Source organism: Ambystoma mexicanum, chromosome 11 (assembly GCF_040938575.1).
Source record: "Ambystoma mexicanum isolate Mex_15411 chromosome 11, UKY_AmexF1_1, whole genome shotgun sequence".
Classification (NCBI taxonomy): Eukaryota; Metazoa; Chordata; class Amphibia; order Caudata; family Ambystomatidae; genus Ambystoma; species Ambystoma mexicanum.
Genome location: NC_090934.1, coordinates 1,462,875,671 through 1,462,896,872, shown reverse-complemented (window position 1 = coordinate 1,462,896,872; position 21,202 = coordinate 1,462,875,671). Strand labels below are relative to the sequence as shown.

The following is a 21,202-nucleotide window of genomic DNA, read 5'->3' as shown; positions in this document are numbered from 1 at the left end:
CTATGGTCAACTATCTTAGCAAGTAAAGCAGGAAACTTAGATTGCAAAGCGGCATGGGGAGGGAGCAGCTTTGCCAGAAACGAGGTGAGCCTGTGAGCCAGGGGGTGGGAAGGCCCTGCTTAAAGCAAAACACTGTTTGAGAAAATGCAGCATAAATACTTTCAGAAAAAGAATTCACTTTAACAGCAAACAGAAACTGGAAAGCAGCTGTACCATGTAGGATTTAGTAACCAAAAAGCAAGATAGCATTGAAGGTTCAAAATCAGCATGAAGCACGAACTCCAAGTAAAGGCAGTTGATAGAAAACTCCCAGGCCACAGCCCAAAAGGGTGGAAATGATTGCAGCCTGAGGCAGCTGCATCCAACTAAGCCCAGTCCAGGCTTCAGTAACTTGCAGTAGTGTATTGCAATTAAAGCTTTGCTCTCTCGTGGTACCCTAGCCTGCAGGAGCTTGTAACAGGTGAATGCAATCAGGGTCTCTACAACTAGCAGGAGCTTGTTGCAAGTGAATGGCACTTTGCCTTTTGGACAGCATACATCTACCAGAATGCATCAGCTGGTTTAACCCAAAACTCGGAATGGAACATGAAAGTAGTTTGGTCCAAAACTGCAGCAATAAAACTCGTAAATGAATGCCATGGCTGTTTGTGGGTTTTAACATGGGAGTTATGCTATAAACAAAGTCTATGAATGGGTGCATACAGTGGTACTGGGTAGCAGGTGGGTAGATTCCTAACACTATGGTGAGGAAGATCGACTGTGACAAGGAAGAGAGACTGAGATGAAGCAGAGGAAGTAGGACTATGATGTGAGAGAGGGACTGCAACGAGGAAGCAAAACTGTGACGTTATAGAGGAAGTATGACTGCAACAAGGATGCAAGACTGACGTTCTAGAGGAAACGGGACTGCAACGAGACAGGAACTGCATAGAGAAAGAGTAATAGGGACTATGATGCGGAAGAGAAGAAAACAATGCGACAAAGATGTGACTGGGAAGAGGGGCTGGGAAAAGGAATAAACTGATGAGAAAGTGTAAGGTACTGTGATGAGGATGAATAAAGGAACCAACGAGGAAGAGGGACTGTGACAAAGAAGAGGGCCTTTGATGATGAGGCATTGTGCTGTGGAAGAAGAAATGGGGCGAAAAAGAGCTGCTGGGATGAAGAATGGGTCAGAGACGAAGAACAGGGAGTTGCTTGAGAAAGAGAAACTTGACAAGGAAGTGGGACTGGCATGGAAGAGGAAGATGACTGACATGGAAGAGGGTCTGCAACAAGGAAAATGAAGATGGACTGCAACAAGGAAGAGGGATTTTGAAGAGGGACTGGGATGAGGAGTAGTCTGTGACAAGAAGTGGAAGAGGAAATGTGATGAGGAAGTAGAAGAGGCACTGTCATGACAAAGTGAGAGGTACTGTGACCAGGAAGTGGTGCTATGAGGAAGAGGAACTGCAATGAGAAAGTGGAAGAAAGACTGAATCGAAAGAGAAAGAGAGACTGTCGAGGAGGTGGAAGACACTGAAGAGGAAATGGAAGAGGGCCTGTTACACAGAGGAGTGATTTTTGACAAGTAAGAGTGACTAGGAAGGGGGACTGGGAAGAGGAAGAGGGTCTGTGATGCACTAGAGGGACTTGTGTCAAGAAAGAGGGCCTGCAACATGGAAGAGCTCGCCAACTGTGCTTGATTAAAGTGTCTGACTGTGCTCCAGGCCTATAAACCTCTTAATTTGACCGAGACCGCCTCTGCTTATAAGAGAGAAAGCCAATGATTACTGAGGGAAGTAACGCCTCTGAGAACATATGTGACTGGACTATTTATATATGTTACTTGGCATTTTCAGCCAGATTGCAGCACCTGGCTGGTTCACATGATTTAACCATGCAGAGCCTGGGCTATACTCCTACAGCCCATCAGCCATCCCCTTTCCTCCATACTATTGGGACGTGTTCCCCAAGTAGGGGACAGGACTGTAGATGGTTGCACATCATTAATTAAAGCATTGCCAGGGTACTCAACCCTTGCACGCAATCCCTACTCCAGCCATCAGTCCTTTCCTCCATGAGAACAGGACTACAGCTTTGTGCACCAACTGTGTTCCTCTCACCTACATTTGTTCCCTTTAATAAAATACCTATTCCCTGGTATTTCATGTTTGGGTGATGGCTTCTTTGGGTAGGGCTTTTTCAGTCTCGGATTCATATCCCATATGCCACTTGTGACACTTGGTCCCAATATATTTTCTTTGACTCCTTGCCTTTTGGTTTCTGCGGGCAAGGCTGTATTGACAGGGAAGTGCCTTTCCACCAGAACTTAAGAGATGTGTATCTATGAAGAAGGTAAGTATATGTCCTTTCTCTAGGGCACCTCACATTGATGACACACTCTCCACATGTCCATGGGGTGGGGGGGCCCTCCAAGTTCTTTCCAGTGTTGTAATGTTTTACTGGGGTCTGCCGCAGGGCCATATCACCCAAGCGATCACCAAAGAGTGTCTGCAGGCTAAATATGGGACTTGTCAGAGGTCCTGCTTTGGCAGCATAAGACACGCTGAAAGACCACAGTGCTGTTCTTCTACAGCAGAGGCTACTATCGCAGCAGGGAATACCAAAGAAAAATTTGAGACACAAATATGCGTTCAAGACTTTTATTTTTGTTATGCAGTTTGGTAGGAGTAATGCCTGTGCCTATAGTTTATAGGGAAAACACATGAGAAGGCAAGCTCTCTGGTAATGGTGTCAATATGGAGGAGTAAATTAATCTTGTGCATGTGTCTAATCTGAGTGTACCTAGTCTCCTTAGTCCAAGGTCATATTGCCTATTCCAATAACAAGATCTCTGTGTCATTGTATCCTGGCAGTGAACTTAAGAAGACTCCATCTCAGGATGACTTGGAGCACCCCATTACACTTCTTTCTTAGCTCTAGCACTTTGCTTCCACAGATGCTCCGTTCTCCTGGACTCTGTAGTTGTCATTCCAACACTCTTACCAGAGCAGCACCTTGTGGATCCACCTTCTTAGGTCACCTGTATATGGGCATGATTTTCTCCTCCCCTGCCCGGTTACTTTTCAGGCTGCCCATGTTGTTTGCCAACTAACCAAGGGTCTCCAGTTCAAGATTTCAGCATCTGCAAAGTTCTAGCCTCAAAAGAGTAACAATGTTTCTCTTTTCTCTCTTCGTCTCTTCTCTCACTCTTTCCTCCTCTTCCTCTCCTCCTCTCTCTCCTTCTCCTCCTCTCCTCCTCGACAAGGTCAATAGTCAGACCTTGTCCAGTGGGGTAGGGACCCCTCTCAGCTTGGGTTGGGAAGCCACAGCTATTCCTGCCTGAAGCGTAAGGTGGCATTTGGCAGGGCCCTAGTAGTTCCTGTCCATCCCCCAAGTGCCTGTATGTTCCTTGGCAGTACCACTTTGGATCACCCCACATCTCTTCCAAAGCTATAGGCTAGTTTCTCTTTCATGCCAACCCTTTCAAAAGGCACCAGAAGTCTGTGAACCACCAGCACCTCACGCCAGCGGTTTCCAGTCAACCAGCAGATGAGTCCAGCAACACCTTGAAGAGGTGATCAAGCCGACGGAGAGCCTTCTGTACACCACTTTCAAAGAACTGTGTGCATGGCTCTCTAAAACCCACACCATTACTGATACAGCCTATTGTGATGAATCTCAGGATGTCCTCGCTGCTTCTGAGGCCAGGGTGGTGAGCCCGCTACCTGATAGTCCCCCAGGGGTTGGTACTCGTCAGGTGGACCTAATGGGAGGGGACCCCCCCTTGGTACCAGTGATGACCACATCGGGAAAATTTGGTATTCCCACCAATGCCGTGACCCTAGACCCCCTTTCCACTGTTACCTCACCTTTCCTTCATCTCCTTACTCTTTAATCCTACCCTCACCCTATGTACTTTTTTAAAGCAGTACAGGTAGAGAGTACCGAGACGAGCACTCACTTAGTACTGCGATGAAGTGGAGGTGCGGAGCAATACCAAATAACCATCGGATCCTCCGGAGCAATACCAAATAACCATCAGAACCTCTTTTACCAGTCGAGTGGTTTGTGACGATTAGAAGAAACAAGATAAAAAGTGAAGAGGGACTTGACACAGCGTCAAGCCCTCCCTGGAAGAGCTGCGAGAGCCAGTACGGGCCCAACGTGCAGGTGGGTGCTGACCGGGATGCAGAGAACGGGGAAAGAGTCAGAGGGCCACACAGCCTGCAGGCGGACTAAGACTCTGGGTACACCAGAGACCCGGGAAGCACGAGAGTGCAAGACTGCGATGTCCCGGAAGGAAAGACTGCAGAGCTGACACAGAGTGGGTGAAACTCCAGGAAGTTACCGGAGCCCCGCAAACGAGTCCACCTACCTTATGGAAGCCAACACTTGTGCAGACCCCACCACAAGGTACACGGGTAGCCGAGGACGGTGCTGTAAAGGCGAGGTGATGATACGAATTGGAAGGCTCGGAAAGGAGGGTCTGTGACTCTACTTCAGTGGGAGAAAAGCAAAGCAGTACATGGACTTATATTAAGGCTTGGTAGGAGAGTGAACCAAACCCACGGAAAGGAAAATTAAGGCTGGAATGCAAGTCTGGGACTCGCACTCAAATAAAGAGAAATGGAGTTAATGGACAGGTCATACAGTACTTGGTAGGTTAGTGAACCAAGTCTGTATGGGTCACCACACCCTGGGGAGTGCATCAGGCTACTCTTCGTCGCAGTATCTGGTGAGAGGGAACCAGGTCTGCCTGTCAAGCCTAGGGACCAACCACAACCTGGGGCGTGCATCCAGGTTGCTTTTCGTTGCCGTACCTGGAGACAGGGAACCAGTATGCCCAACAGGGTCATGGACTACTGCTTGGGGAGTATATCGTGGCTGTTCTTATTTGGTGCAGTATATGGCGAGAGGAAGCCAGAGCCGCCAACTAGGGTCCGGGACCCCAAGTAACTAAAGTCAAAAGCCGGAGAAGGGCTGGGGACCAATTGTGGAACCTAAACACAAGCCTGAGAAGGGCCGGGGAAAGGACACGTTCACCATCAACCATTGAAGTATATTGTAAGCCTGAGGAAGGCTGGGTAAAGGGAGACATTCCCGCCCCCCCCCCTCACCCCACAACAGCTAAGGAGTGGCTGAAACCACATTGGGAAAATGCTACCAAGACAAGAACTGCCTTTTGTCCAGGTGAAGGGAATAATTCCTCTGGACCAAGAAGACAGCGCATTTGATTTAGTTACCTTCGAGTGTAAGGCACAGAGTTAGGGTTTTGACACTGGACATTGGGACTGCTTTGGACATTCTGACACTAGTTATTTCAGTTGAGGCAGGGAAACCCCTCTTAGATTTAGGGCAAGAGAGGGTTTTCTTGATCTTTACCCTTGAATAAAAGTTTATAGCAATCAATATAACACCTCTGTGTCAGTCCTACTTCTTCACCGTTACACAATACAGCACAGACTTGCTGCAGAGCTGCATACCCGAGCAAGGGCTGTTACCTGATTTGAAATTCTGTGCAACGCAGCCCCCTACCACTAACTGGGACACTCCGCCATGTGGGTCTCCAATGATACAATACGGGGGCCCGCGCACTGAGAATTTGGCTGGGCTAAGCCACGATTTCTAACCATTGAGTGCCGTAACACCTCCTGGGCGGGGAAGACCAGAATCAGTTGGTATGTGCCAGAACACCAATTGAAGAAGGATGGGGAGGATAAGAAGAGGGACAGGAAACAGGAAGTTGTGCGTTGTCAGAGGAAGTGAAGGTTTCAGATCAAGAGACCAGCAGGCGGAAGGGCGGTGTGCTGGAGTTGGTAGGCATTATGAAGAAAAGGTGAGGAATTGGTTAGTGTGAGGAAGTGGCACTGTGTGCTGAAGAGGCATGTAAACAAGGTGAGTGAGGGTGTTGGAAACGGTGTAGAGAGTGAGTGGTAAGTGTTTTGGAGAGTGAAAGGAGGGTGCCTGAGTAGAAAGGAGGGGGCGGCAGTAGTGTGGAGGAGGGAGTAGCAGCGTGGCGGAGCGGAGTGCGGAAGAGGGAGCAGTAGAATGGAGACAAGAAAAGGGAGTGACATTGTTGGGTGGAGGCAGCAAGAGCAAGAGACACCAGAGGGTTAGATGGAAGGTGTACTAGGAGATGAAGATGAAAGGAGAGTAGTGGAAGGAGATTGATCAATAAGGAAAGGAACATCAGGATGTGAGGGGAAGAAGCCAGAGTGGGCTTGAGTTTAAGGCACAACCCTACAATCCCTTTAGAACGAATGTTCATGTTAGAGCAGGACAGATAAGGCAGTGGTCATTAGGACTTAATTTAAAGCCAGCTAGACCATAGATAGTAAGTGGAGGGGGCAGGCGGGGAAATAAGCTCTATACAATAACGTGGGAAACGTGGGCTACTGCGTTAGAGGACAAATCTTCACCTTGATGAGAGTGAGGGATGGCCATTGAGCCCTGCATAAAACTCAATAAAACCCCTTGGGAGTTGGTGTTCTTATGGCCATCCTTGATATCTCCCTCTCTCGCCCCTCCCCCTAATCACATGCTTCCTCTTGCTTCCTCTCAGGAGTCATTGGCTCTTCCCAGCTTCTGGGGTTTAGCCCCCCGCAGGCTTCTTCCACTTCAGTCTAAATGCTCTCAAGCCAGTTGCAGTTCTCTCATATTCTTTCTGCCAGCACACACACTATCTAGAATGCCATCCTAACTCTCGCTATGTTGTGGCATAGGCTTCAAGTGTCTCAATGGCAGAGTGTGACTGTGGACGTGTGTTCTTTACTCTTGCTCATGGTATTGCCCACCTCCTTTTTATGCGTTTCCTCTTTCTGTTATTTGGTTCATGTGTTGCATTGGTCCGAGTGTCTGATATTAAGATTGGTGTTGTGTGCGTAAACGGAGTGTTTAAAAGTGCCAGCCGCCAACTTGGGTTAAGGCCCATCCAACATGGTGCCCGGACAGTCCTGCAGTCCGGCTCTTCTAGTTGCCAGCGATTGTCTCCTCTCTCTCTCAGCACACTGCCTGCATGTTTCCATACTGAACTTTGTAGCACAGGCTGAGGGACTCGTCTGCTCTGCAAGTGCATTTGTGGGAGAGCTCTCTCTGGATAAGCACTAATGTCGCTCTCTACCCAGCGCCTACTAAAAGCCCGGACCTGCTTTGGGGGATACAGACACTGCCACACCCGGGGCCTGTGCACTTTCAGATTCCTACCCAATACATGTTCTCGCGATCTACAAATGAAAAGGTCGTCTGATAGAATGGTCAGAACATGAGAAGTGGCGAATGGGTACTGCCTCCAGTACTCCTGCGTCATGGGACAAGAACAAGGGAAATCAGCCACCAGGGAAAGAGATGCTAACTTGCATGGCAGACCCAGAATTCCCACAGTGGATGTATCCTCTCTGTGCAGACTGTGTGCAAGCTGGAAGGACGTTGCACTAGGACTACTAGCCAAATGTGTGGGAATCGGCCACCAGGGAAAGAGATGCGAAATTGCATGGCAGGCACAGGATTCCCACGGTGGAAGTATCCTCTCCGTGCAGACTGTGTGCAAGCTGGAAGGACGTTGCACTAGGACTACTAGCCGAATTTGTGGGAATCAGCCACCAGGGAAAGTGATGCGAACTTGCATGGCAGGCACAGGATTCCCACGGTGGAAGTATCTTCTCCGTGCAGACTGTGTGCAAGCTGGAAGGACGTTGCACTAGGACTACTAGCCGAATGTGTGGGAATCAGCCACCAGGGAAAGAGATGCTAACTTGCATGGCAGGCACAGGATTCTCACGTGGAAGTATCCTCTCCGTGCAGACTGTGTGCAAGCTGGAAGGACGTTGCACTAGGACTACTAGCCGAATGTGTGGGAATCAGCCACCAGGGAAAGAGATGCGAACTTGCATGGCAGGCACAGGATTCCCACGGTGGAAGTATCCTCTCCGTGCAGACTGTGTGCAAGCTGGAAGGACGTTGCACTAGGACTACTAGCCAAATGTGTGGGAATCAGCCACCAGGGAAAGAGATACGAACTTGCATGGCAGGCACAGGATTCCCACGGTGGAAGTATCCTCTCCGTGCAGACTATGTGCAAGCTGGAAGGACGTTGCACTAGGACTACTAGCCGAATGTGTGGGAATCAGCCACCAGGGAAAGAGATGCGAACTTGCATGGGAGGCACAGGATTCCCACGGTGGAAGTATCCTCTCCGTGCAGACTGTGTGCAAGCTGGAAGGACGTTGCACTAGGACTACTAGCTGAATGTGTGGGAATTGGCCTCTGAGAAACCATACTCGCAAAAGATCCACATTCTCTGAATACTTTTACTTCGTTCATAACTAGGTGTCTGGGAGTGAGAAATCCTTTGGAGAAATGAAAGCCCCAGCTATCTCAAAAAGAAAACATTGAGATAATTGCAAACGAATGAGCATGTAGTGCAAATATGGGCAGTCCCCTTGGACCGAGGAAAAGGGCTCGGGCTCTTGGAAACCAGTGTGCATTGTTGTCCTATAGTAGTTGCAGGCCTGGGTGTGGGCAACTGTGCCCCGATTTCAGAATATTGTACAAAGACTGACCTACGCTATGCCAATAGAACAAAGGAAGGGGGGCAGAGTGTACGAATACATGATTTGCATGAAGTGTGTTCAGATAGAAAAGCCTGGATTGCAACCAATGTCTTTCAGCCAAATACTGCAACTTCGCCTCTGGACAGGATCTCTCCCTACAGTGTCACATTCAATGCAAATCTATTGCAAATACAAGTAATTATACTGAAGGGGTATAGTTCCTAATCTCGACTCCGCTTGGTCAGTAGTAAATCCCTGAATATATTGCGAGGGTCATGCTTAAATTCTGGTGCCCGTGGAGACTTAAATAAAACTGCTAAGAGTTCTTCAGCTGCATGCATGTTTTTTCCCTTTTTACCCAAACACATACTACACACGCTTGACTAGAAAGTCTCAGTGCCCTCTTTGTAAACATGACCAATGTTCTACAGTTGCAAAGTCCTTGGCGAAAATGACAATCTCTCTCCTTTCTGCAGAGACTCCACCTCCTGGCTATTTGAGTGAAGATGGAGAAACCAGTGACCACCTGATGAACCATAGCATGGACTCAGGTGGGTCACTAAATGTGTATGGCTTGCATTTGCCCTAATCTCAAAATGTGACTTACATTCGTGCTTTCTATTTTCCAGGTTCTCCCAATGTATCCCCAAATTCCATGTCGCCAATACCCAACAACCTGGGTAAGCATGTGTGTTGCCTGACAGGGTTGTATAACCAAGTGAACATTTGCAGGAATTTTAAATACAATTGCTTGTGTATCTTTTTCATATTTCTCAGCTTTGAGAGTTTTTTGCAGCAAATAATCCCAAGCAAAGTTGCATGCTTTATATAATATTGAGAATACCCCTGCAATGTCCTTGGCTCCAGGAGCCACACGGAAGCTACTTTTCCTGGGCACACCCCTCCTTCTGAATCTACTTGGGGTTTGGATGCAAAGTTTTCTTTGGATGATTTATATTGGTCGAGCAGGATTTACTCTTCGCCATATTCTGTACTAGTCTAATTATAAAGGACAATCAGAATGAAGTTCACCATTGAAATGGCTATAATACACTTCAGATCTGGTTGAGCTATGGTAGATATTTGTTGATATAATTACAAACCTGATAATTGTGTTGAAAGGAGATTACTGCTTGCGGAATTAACGCTGGTGGAAATAGCGCTGGCATCTGGTGTTAATTTCACCAGCGCTAATTCCGCCAGTGGTCAGGCCCTCACCCTAGGCATTGACTAATGCATAGCTCATTACCCTGTACCGGCTGATCTGGGAGACCATTGCAGAGGTCCTGGCCTTAATCCACTACAACATCCAGAGCAGGATCGATAGTGGGACAGTCCTACCTCTGCTGCTAACGCTTGCGTCAGTGCTACACTTTTAGCACCCTGTGGGCAAACTGCATGGCATGTCCCAGCTCACTTTTTCAGTTGTGCTCGGGCAGGTGCTGGATTCATTCTCCTTGCTATGCATCCGTGCACATCTTCCATGCAGTGTTGGTTGAGCCCCCCGCTTCCCTCCCACCCCGGCATCCGAAGAGGCATACTGCAACAGGAAGCAGTTCCACTCCATAAATACGCAGGTTACTCTAATGCTGACCTTACAAAAGCACATTGTGGCTCCCGCTTTCCTGGATCCATCCACAATGCCATGGTCCTGTGTAACGGCACCCTGCCAATACAGTCTTGCAGCACGCGTTGAATGCCATGTGAAGGGGTGGGGGGCATTACGACTGCTGATCTAATGCATGCCCTGTCAAGGCCCTTTACATGCAGGACCTGCCCTCTCATGCCGCACATGACTCTCACCAGCCCACAGGACTATGCCCAGCAGGACTATGCAGTCATATGACTGCAATCCATATTGTCCCAACAAGTCAATCATGCACAAACGGAAGACTACAGGAACCACAATGCATAGGGCACACATACCTACACAGCCACTGCAACAGTTCAACACTGCACAGTGACAATGCAATACTGGCAGACACTGAAGGCGTGTATGCTGCAAACCATGTATGTGAATCCATTGTGGCACAAACATGCACAATAACAACAAATCACCTGGCAGGGCACCACTGGACAGCACACACAGGCCCAACACAGAGAACATGCAGATTTGAAATCCTTTCATATGCTATGTCTAACACAACTTGTATGTGAGCTGTGTGCAAAGTGTATCGCTAAGTGACAATGCACATGTACCCCCATAGTATATTGCAAATCATTGAATTACTGAGAATGAACACTATGTAGTACAAATGCAACATAATTGCATCAAGAGCGTGCCCATCAACAAGACATGTAACCTGCTACACATCAATGCACTGAGCTCTGTGCCCTATGCTCTTGCAGGTGACTCTGATTACCCCCAGCTCACAAGGCGGATGACACTTGGGCGCAATCCACACACGCCACAGCAGGTGACCTGCAATAAGTCACACCTCAGGACCTGACTCTGCATTGAGCAGACCTTTGGTCTGCTGAAGGCTCGTTTCTGGTGCCTGGGCTGTACCAGAGAGGTCCTGTTGTACAGGCCTTAGAAGGGTATCCAAATAATTCTTGCTTTTACCTTGCTGCACAACATCTGCCTCGAAAATGTCCCCCTGCCCCTGGATCTGGACATGCGTCCCTCTGCAGACAGTCATGCACTGTCCATAGATGCATCACTGCCGCACATTAAGAGTGAGGAAGTTTGGTGCGGCAAGAACTCATTGAACATTCTTTCCAGGCACATTACTTTTCACATGCATCATACTTGTATATAATCACATGTTTAATATTACTCCTACGTCCCATCCCCTTTCCTCCATACTTATGGGACATTCCTCCGTACTGTGGGACGGGACCGGAGCACTTTGTAAAAGCATCAAAATTTTGCAGACATTTTAGCCCTTCCTCTCTTTTACGCTGGGTACTGCACACGGCCGTAACCGCGCCCATTTTAGCTCCGCATCGCCCATCAGTCCTTTTCTCCGCTCGTTCGAGATTGGACGCACTTGCATCTGTGGAAGCTTTTTCTTCCTTTTTCCTCCTCTCTGGCTCTCGCTTGCGATCGCTTGATAGTCCGTCTATGCCGTTTCAGCTAGACTTCCCGAATTGTTCTTCCCGTCAGCGACGCTTCGCTAGGGCGGATCCCCATCCTCTTTGTTTAGAGTGTTTGGGTCCTGACCACCGGTGGGACTCGTGTTTTTATTGCGATTCCCTTTCGGTCCGGGCGCTTCAACGTCGGTTAGAGCAGTGGGAGGAGGTGTTTCAGCGTACTCTCCCTACGCATTTCCAATCCTTCATTGACGAAAAGAAGAAACACCCAGTAAGTTCCTTACTTTTTAGGGCCGGGGGGACTCCTTTCCGGGGACTTCCTGGTCTGGGAGGAGTGTCAAGAGCTCTGTTACCGGGGCTTGCCCCGAGGTGTCGTCTGGGCCTAAGAAGTGTACCAGGGTTTTCTCCGTAAGGGGCCTGTTGACACCAGATTACATTCCGAGGCCCCTCCTGTGGGGGCTGTTTGTAGACCCAGTTCTACTGAGTCGTGGGGTACCGGAGCACGCTCCGAGGCCTCCTCGATTTTAGCTTGCCTTAAAAGTACTGGGGTGTGCCCTGAGGCCTTGGCTGAGGTTGTTGATATCGAACGAAGGTTCGAGGCCTGGCGTGAAGAGGCTTCTACCAGACTCGGGTCCGAGGTCCCTCATTTAGAGGCTAAGGTGACTAGCGATTCTAAGAGGCCTGTTAAGGCCTCGTCGGTGAAAGGTGTTCCTCATTGCTCCCGCTCTTGTGGTGACTCCAGAACAGTTGAGGGGGCAAGGAGTGAGGTTTCGAACCGTAATTCCTCCTTTACCGGCAGTGCCAGGGTCCTTCCTGCAAAGGCTAGTCTGGCTATTAGCATGTCACAAAAACATCCAAGGCCACACAGGACTGGCTCGGCCGAGGTTCCTTGTGTTAAGGCTAAGATGAAGACCCCAGACCCGCCTGTGGGGACCCCTGTGTCACTTCCACATGTGTTGCAGTTCTCCATGGGCACTGACAAAATGGCGGCCGTTCCCGCCAAGACCACAGCGGCCATTTTGGACACATCCCTTACAACTATGCCATCGGCTTTAGGTGTAGGGGTTGGTTCGGTAGGTGAACATCGGTTTCCTTGTGCACATCCGTTTCGTCCAGTTTATGACTGGAACGCCCGGATGCCCCTTTCGCACAATGTCTCGCTGTCTGCGACGTCGGCACCCTTGATTAAATGGACACCTCTGGGGATGGGCCTTCTTGGCAACCCTCTCCCCTGCATTCCTGGAATTACCCTCCTCATAAGAGGCCTCCTCTGGCCGCCCCAAAGTCGTCGGCGGAGGACGCCTTTTTCAGCAAGTTTCAAAAACGTATGCATTCCGACCCCATGAAGGAGTACTTTAAAGGCTTGTTTAGGGAGATATAGATATGCCCGCCTGCGCCGTCGGTTCTACCTGCATCTCCGGTAGTTCCGCCGACGCCGCCTTTGCCTGCGGGTCCTCCTCCTACTCTTCCACTCTTGCCTCCTTTGTCCCCAGTGGACAAGGTTGTTGTGGTGCCCGATGTGGTTCAGCCGGACCCTGACCTGTCTGATGACACGCAGCGCGATCAGGACAGCAAAGACCAGCCCCCCTCTATCAGAGCCTTTCATGACCGGGTGCTGGACATGATGTATCTGTTGGATGTTCCAGTGCCCGAGGCACCCGCTCCGCAGGATGGCATTCTTTCGTGGGCGTTCACCTTGTCTCCTTTGGAGCGTACCGGCTTGTTCTTGCAGAAGGACTTTTGGCCGAGGTCCGTAGAGTCTGGGAAAGACCACACTCTGGACTATTCGTCAATAAGAAAATTGACGCTCGCTACAGGCTGCATTCTTCGGAAGAGGTGGCCTTAGCATCATGTCCGTCCCCCTCATCCACGGTGGTGGCTGCGGCCACTTTGCAGTCCAGGCCTGTGGCATCCTCTTCTACGACGGCTACTCAGGTCCTGGGCAAAGAGGATAAGCTTCTCGACTCCCTTGGGGGGGAAGATTTTTGCTAACTCGGCCCTGCAATTGCGTCAGGCTAATGCAGAATTCATGTTAGCAGTGGCGAATATGAAAATGTGGAAAGGTCTATCAGAGTTTGAGAGTTCATCCCTGCTGAAAAGCTTGAGGACTTCAAGGCGGGATTGTCGGATGCCAGGGTCCTGGCTCGAGATCTGCTGGAGGCCGCGTCTCATCACGTTGACACTTCGGCCCGGGGCCTTATGCTTGGAGTGGATACCTCTCGGCACGCCACCAAGTTCTCTAAGGAGGTACAGGACAAGGTTTTGGACCTGCCGTTTGACGGCAAGGAGCTTTTTCATTCCTCAACGGATGTGGAGCTGACCAAAACGAAGGATAACACCCAGACCGCCAAGTCCTTGTCTGTACTGGTAAAACCACCTTTTAGGACACCGAGACGTAGTCACAATCCCGGCCCTCCTCTGGTTTCAGGGGTTTTCTAGATCAAAAATCCTAGAGTCGATACCCCTTTGGGAAATTCCTGCCGGAGGCAGCAACGGAATTGGTTTTTCTTCCGTTCCTCAGCCTCCTCCTCAGGTTCAGGTGGTGCAGCCACCGAAAAACCAGCCAAATGAGGGTTCTCTGCACTCGCACGAGACCCCGGTTGGAGGACGCAATGCGTCTCATTGGGAGGCGTGGCAGACTATCACCGAGGACCGGTGGGTCTTGTCAGTCGCTCCAGCGGGCTTCCGCTTACCCTTTTCCCCTACCCCACCCATCACTCCTCCTTTCCAGCAGTCGGGTTCGCCCTCCCTCAGGGCCGAGATTCAGAAGTTACTGGATCTCAGAGCAGTGGAAGCCGTTCCCCTATGGGAACGAGGGGAGGGCTTTTACTCCCGACTGTTTACGGTGCCCAAATCCAACCAGGCTGGCCTGCGCACCATTCTAGACCTTTCCCAGTTCAATCTTTTCCTACCCCAAAAGAATTTCAAGATGATTACGCCGGGTCAGATAAAGTCCTCTTTGCAGATGGGCGATTGGCTCAGTGTGGTGGACCTTCAGGATGCGTACATGCATATTCTGATCTGGAATCTGCACCGGAAATACCTGCTTTTCTCCAGCATGGGGTCTGGCATGGATTCACATGCTCATGAATATTCCCCATCGTCCGGCTGGGAATCCTCAGTAAAGAAAAAATCAGTATCAGTTTCGTTTCTGATCTGTCTTTCTTAGTAGTAACCAATCACTGATCTCTGGGTCATACTGCCCCCAGCCAATGACTGCCCTCTCCCTAAGCCCCTCCCCTGGCAGTCATCCTCAGATTTTTTTCGCACGTTCAAGTGTTGGGAGTCCTCATGCTTTAGCTCTCAAGCTTTTACTGCGTTTTCACACTTTTTCAGGAGATTTTCTCATTTTTTCGGTTTAATCGAGCCTCAAGCTCCACCGTTTCTACTTCCGATAACGGGGACCCGTTTTGGAATTCTTCTACGCCCCTCAAGGGTGAAGTTTTTCATTGAGTTACGCTTCTTGGAGGATTCCAGAAGATCTGAGGCCTACCTCAACGGACATGGCCCAGGACAAGGGAAGCTCGACACCGAGATCCAAGCTGTTCAGGAGCTGCCTGGGATGCTGATTGCAAAATGTTTTCAAGGAGGACGAGCATTCGAGATGTCTCTACTGCCTTCATGAGGACAAGACGCACATGGAGAAGGACTGTGCGTTCTGCAAGAACCTGTCGGAACGGACCAAGCAAGATCGTCGTTCCCGCCTCGCCGCCTGACTGGAGAAGGGCACAGCAGGTGAGAAGGCGAAGAAAAAGTCTGAGCGGCCTTCTAAGTCGACGGGGGCCCAAAAGAAGGCCAAGCACCGCGAGTCCGCGGGCGCCGGGAGCACCGAAAGGTCAGGCTCTTCGGCTGCCAAGCAGGGCGCGACTTCCCTGGCACGATCAACCAAAAGCCAGCGCTCTGGTTCGGGGAAGAGGAAGTCCAAGAACCCGGGTATGCTTCTGGAGAGGCCCCGGTCGATCTCGAAGGGAGCCGAGGGGGAGCGAGGCAATGACCCTCCCCCCAAAGCAAAGGCCCAGGACGCACCTAAGGTGGTGAGGGCCTTGATCCACCCGGCAAAGGCCTCTATCGAGGTTGTCGCAGCGGCCCTGGCGAAGCCGGCAGAGACTACGCCAGTGGAGGTGGCCTCGGGGCCCAGAGTTTCCCTGCCACCGCCGAGGGAATCCTCTTTCCAGACCATCGTTAAGACCCCCGTGAAGACCCCGGTGGAAAAAGAGGGGGGGCGATGGCCATTACGGACTCGGATTCAGCCTCCGAGGAGGATCCGGTGGAAACCGTGAAAGGCCTCAACAAGAGGTTCGAAGGCCTCAAGGAGAGGTTCGATCCCAGGGGAAGGTTCCTGCTGATGTGATCGAAGATAGTGACGATGAGGGCCCAGTGGAGCAGCCATCCCGCCCGTCGCAGCCATTGCCCGAGCCCCAGGATAGCTCGGCAGCCATTTTGTTGGCGATCCAATCCTTATGTACTGAGATAAGGACAAGGTTACCACGGACCCCGACGGAGGATCCAGAACCAGGACCATAGCAAAGCCCTCCGAACAAGCAGAGGAGAGTCCACCCCACACCGCCCTTCGTGCCCTCGAGGCCTGTGGACCCCTCATCCCCCTCACCGGACCCTCAGGATGATACGGCGACGGATACAGGGACGGACGACGACAGCGGCGATGATACAACGGACATTCCTTCATCACCCCCCCCCCACCCCGGGCTTCTCCGCCCGACGAAATTGGCTCTTTCCACGCCATGATAGCCAGGTCATCCGAGCTCTTCCAGCTCTGCCCTGAGGAACAGAAAAAGGAAGGTTTTCTTTACCAACGACGGGAGGCCAAGAGAAAGACAGTCCTCGCGGTACCGTTGCTCGCCGACATCTGGGACGAGGGGCTGGCTATGTTTAAGAACCCTTCCACGACACCCGCCAAAAGAGACAAGTACGAGAAGAAGTACCGGGTCCCCGATGCCGCCCCCTTGTGCCTTAGGGCTCAGCCCACGCCGGACTCGGTCGTCTCGGCAGCGGCCAAGAAGAAAGCGGCGGGTGCGGCGGCTTGAACTTCCCCGCCGGACAGCGAGTGCAAGAAGTTGGACTCCATGGGACGAGTCATCTCGTCGGCGGCGACGACGATTAAGGCGGCCAATGCCTTACCGATTGTGGCCCGTTACGACAGGGAGCTTTGGTTCAAGATAGCTCCCCTGCTAGACTTCCTACCGGACGACAAGAGGGCAGAGGCCCTACAGATTCTGCAGGAAGGTGAGGTGGCGTTGTATCACGCCATAACTGTGGCAACGGACATTGCCGATACCGGATTTTGCCAGCTGGGCAACAGGGTTTGCCTTCGATGAGGATGGCTCAAGGCGATGGACTTTCGCCAGGACGTCCAGACCAGAGTGTTGGACATGCCGTTCGACGGCAACAACCTGTTTGGGAAGACGGTGGATGAGTCCCTCCAGGCCATCAAGACCGACACGGAGACAGCCCGACCCCTAGGAGTCCTTCAGCAACGGCGGCCCTTTCGGAGCTCCGGAGGCAGACATGGAGCCTCCAAGGGATCCATCGGTGGCTCTTCTACGTACCGCCAGGCGGCCTGCTCCTAGTCCCAGGAAGCCTACAGAGGCCGCGGCAAGCAAGAAGGGTCTCGCCGCTGCCGTCAATGAGGCCAAGGCGGCAAGGCCTCTTCCAAGCAGGACTGAACCGGCCGTAGCGTTGGGCCCCCACCGAAGCACCCCGGTGGGAGGCCGGCTGACGAAGTTAGTCAGCGTGTGGGAGTCCATCTCCACCGACCGTTGTGTGCTGGACACCCTGGCCCGCGGACCCTTGCTAGAATTTCAAAAGAAGTGTCCTTGCATTCCTCCCGTGGCCAGGAAGGAGAATCACGTCCCTCAACTGCTGTTGGAAGTAAGGGCGATGCTCAAGAAAGGTGCCATCGAGCTCGTCCCCAACAGGCTCCGGGGCTCTGGGGTATACTCAAGGTACTTCCTCGTCAGAAAGAAGACAGGAGGTTGGCGCCCCATCCTGGACCTGCGTCGGTTGAACAAGTACATCAAGGCACAGAAATTCAGGATGGTCACCCTCCAGCACGTGCTGGGACAGCTGGAGGGGGGCGACTTCCTATCAACGTTGGACCTGGAGGATGCTTACTTCCACATTCCCATTCTAAAAGGACACAAAGTTCCTCAGATTCGTAGTCCAGGGGCGTCACGACCAATTCAGAGCCCTGCCGTTCGGATTGAAGTCGGCACCCAGGGTGGTTCACCAAGTGCCTTGCATCCGTGCAAGGTCAAGAGAACTCGCCGTCGAACACACGGCGAGGACCGTCCGCCTGCTCACAGAACTGGGATTCGCCATCAACTACCCCAAATCCCACCTGGTTCCTTCGCAGGTAGCACTGTTTTCGGGAGCAAAGCTCGATACAGTGGAGCGATTGGCATCTCCGTCGGAAGAAAGGACGAAGGCCATTCTGGGCAAGGTGCAGCGCCTGTTGGCCACAGACGTGGCCAGGGTGAGGTCCATCAAGTCCCTCCTCGGGATGATGTCCTCATGTATCTACCTTGTGCCCCTTTGCAGACTTCGGATGCGTCCGCTACAAGATGTTCCTCGACGCCCGCTGGATTCAAGCGGCGGGCAGCTTCGAAGACAGGATCCCGCTCAACGAGGAGTTCCGTCGGGCGATTCTATGGTGGGGTACCCATGCGCACCTCACGGCAGGCACGGACTTTCAGACCCCGGCGTATCAGGAGACGGTGACAACGGACGCCTCTCTGGAGGGATGGGGGGCCCACACCAGAGATCTCCACGCAAGAGGCCTCTGGCTCCCGGAAGAGAGGTCTCTCCAAATCAACATCCTGGAGCTACGAGCCGTGTTCTGGGCGCTCAAATCGTTCCTTCGGTCCCTCAAGGATAAAGTGGTGAGGATCTTCACCGACAACACCACCACGATGTTCTACATCCGGAAGCAGGGAGGCACCAGATACCCAGCCCTATCCAAGGAGGCCTAGGATCTGTGGCACTGGGCCGTCGCCCAGGGGATGTTTCCGGTTCCCTTCCACCTGGCAGGAATAAAAAAAAACACCATTGCCGACTCACTCAGCAGGGAGCTGCGCTCATGCCACGAGTGTGAACTATGCAAACCCCAGATCGACCTGTTTGCGACGGCGACAAACCCCAAGTGTCAGAGGTTCGCCAGCAGGTTCATACAGCCGAGGAGCATGGGCGATGCTTTCTCGTTCCCTTGGGACAGCCTGTTCCTGTACGCGTTCCCTCCATTGCCGTTGCTGCTCCGTCTCATCAACAAGCTCAAGAGGTCCAGGTGCAGGATGATCCTCGTCGCACCGGCGTGGCCGACACAGATCTGGTTCCCGGACCTTCTGGACTTGTCAACATCCCCACCTATCAAGCTGGCGACAGACGCTGATCTTCTCTCCAGAGGAGAAAGCGCCATTCTTCATCACGACCCGGAGTCGCTGAACTTGCAGGCTTGGCTCCTGCAGCACTAGAGTTTGGAGGATACAATATCCCGGCTGTCTGCAGAGAGGTTCTTGCAAAAGCCAGGGCGTCCTCAACTCTCAAGTGCTATGGACATAAGTGGAAGAGGTTCTCTGTCTGGTGCCGTGCACAGAAGATTAACCCTCTGCGGATTACGGCCCCTCAAGTATTGCCGTACCTACTGTCGCTGGCCAAAGCTGGACTGGCTCACGCCTCCATCAAGATACATCTGGCTGCCATCTCCCGATACACCAGAACTACAGGACGGGCGTCCTTGTGGTCTCATCGCCTGGTGAAGGAATTTATGAAGGGACTATTCCCATCGTTCCCGCCGGTAAAGGCCCTTGCCCCGGCGTGGGAGCTCAACGTGGTGCTGACCAGGCTCATGGGGGCCCCATTCTAGCCTATGCATTCGGCGCCGTTGAAGTTCCTGTCGTGGAAGACAGCATTTCTCGTGGCCATCACCTCCGCACGACGAGTGGGAGAGATCCAGGCCCTATCTTGCAAGCCTCCATACTTGACTTTTCACGACACGAGGGTGGTGCTGAGGACGCACCCCTCCTTTATGCCCAAGGTACCGTCGAGCTTCCACCTCAACGAGCCCTTGCTGTTGCCAGTTTTCTTCCCGTCACCTTCGTCGCAGGCCGAGAGGACTCTGCACTCGCTGGACGTAGCTGGAGCACTGAAGTTCTACGTGGACCGCACAAAGAGTTTTCGGAAGACATCACAGCTGTTTGTGAACTTTGGACATGTGAATCAAGGGAAGGCTCTCTCGAAGGCTTCCATTTCCAGATGGCTCTCCAGCTGCATCATGCACTGTCACCGGTTGGCAAACCGACCGCTGCCTGGCCGTCCGAGAGCCCATTCGACCAGAGCGATCGCTGCTACCACGGCGTTCCTGTCTGGTGTGCCCCTGCTGGACATCTGCAGCGCTGCTACGTGGAGGTCGACGCATACCTTCACAAGATTCTACTGTGTCGATCGGGACTGCAGGGAGGAGTCCAGGGTCGGCCAAGCAGTGCTGCGCAACCTGTTCGCTTAAGGTGAGCCTAGTGAGGAGGTAAGAGATGCTTAATGTTGAGTTGTTGTATTGCTTAATGTTGAGCCTGTTGCCACCTCCCGTGGTTGTGCATGTTTATACTGCTATGTATTCTTATATTCATGAGCATGTGAATCCATGCCAGACCCCATGCTGGAGAAGGAACAAGTTACTTACCTGTAACTGTTGTTCTCCAGCATGGGTCTGGCATGGATTCACATGCGAACCCTCCCTCCTTCCCCTCTGCGGATCTTCACTTGGTCATACTGCCACTTTACGTGCTACCAAATCTGAGGAGGGCTGCCAGGGGAGGGGCTTAGGGAGAGGGCAGTCATTTGCTGGGGGCAGTATGACCCAGAGATCAGTGATTGGTTACTACTAAGAAAGACAGATCAGAAACGAAACTGATACTGATTTTTTTCTTTACCGAGGATTCCCAGCCTGACGACGGGGAATATTCATGAGCATGTGAATCCATACCAGACCCATGCTGGAGAACAACAGTTACAGGTAAGTAACTTTTTCCTTCTCTGTGGGAGAGGAGCATTTCCAGTTCAGAGTGCTTCCTTTTGGCCGCAGCTCGGCGCTGCGTGTCTTTACGAAGATGAGGTTGGTGATTGCAGCTCATCTTCGTCTGCAGGGTATCCGTGTGTATGTCACGACTCGCTCCCTTCGCTCCCGTTCCCACCACTTGGGGGCATGATTTGGGGTTTATTCCCTACTGGACTTTTCCTCCGAACCTTATGCTACAGTGCTGTGATGAATTGGGAGCGCTAAATCCCTATTTTCCAAGCTACTTCCCTTCCGGATCCATTCCAGGTTTTTGGCAGCCAGCATGCTTCTTTAACCAAATGACTATGCTTCCCAGAATGCCTGGCCCACTGCTTCACCTCCACCCTTGCAGGACAAGGTTGGGTGGAGGATAGGCAACACCTGTGGCTGCAGGTGCAGCAATCAGCACACCTGAGGCGTGTGCTCGTTAAGCAGCTTTAAAAGCCTCAGTCTTACTTCAGTCCAGCGCTGGTCATCGTTGCAGTGTTTCCTGTTGTGACTAGTCCCTTTTTTCCTTGATCTTCGCTTTTGTACCTAGTTCCTGTTTTCTTGTTCCTCCGCCCTG

General features: G+C 51.7%; 1 protein-coding gene across 1 annotated transcript in view; it reads left to right on the top strand.

The window, feature by feature from the left end:
• Positions 1 to 21,202, top strand: part of SMAD3 (SMAD family member 3) — a 503,489-nt gene that overhangs the window by 399,366 nt on the left and 82,921 nt on the right. Inside the window, exons 4-5 of the mRNA XM_069625135.1 lie at positions 9,011 to 9,085; positions 9,164 to 9,214. Coding sequence (XP_069481236.1) covers positions 9,011 to 9,085; positions 9,164 to 9,214 — 126 coding nt within the window. The remainder of the gene's footprint in view (positions 1 to 9,010; positions 9,086 to 9,163; positions 9,215 to 21,202) is intronic.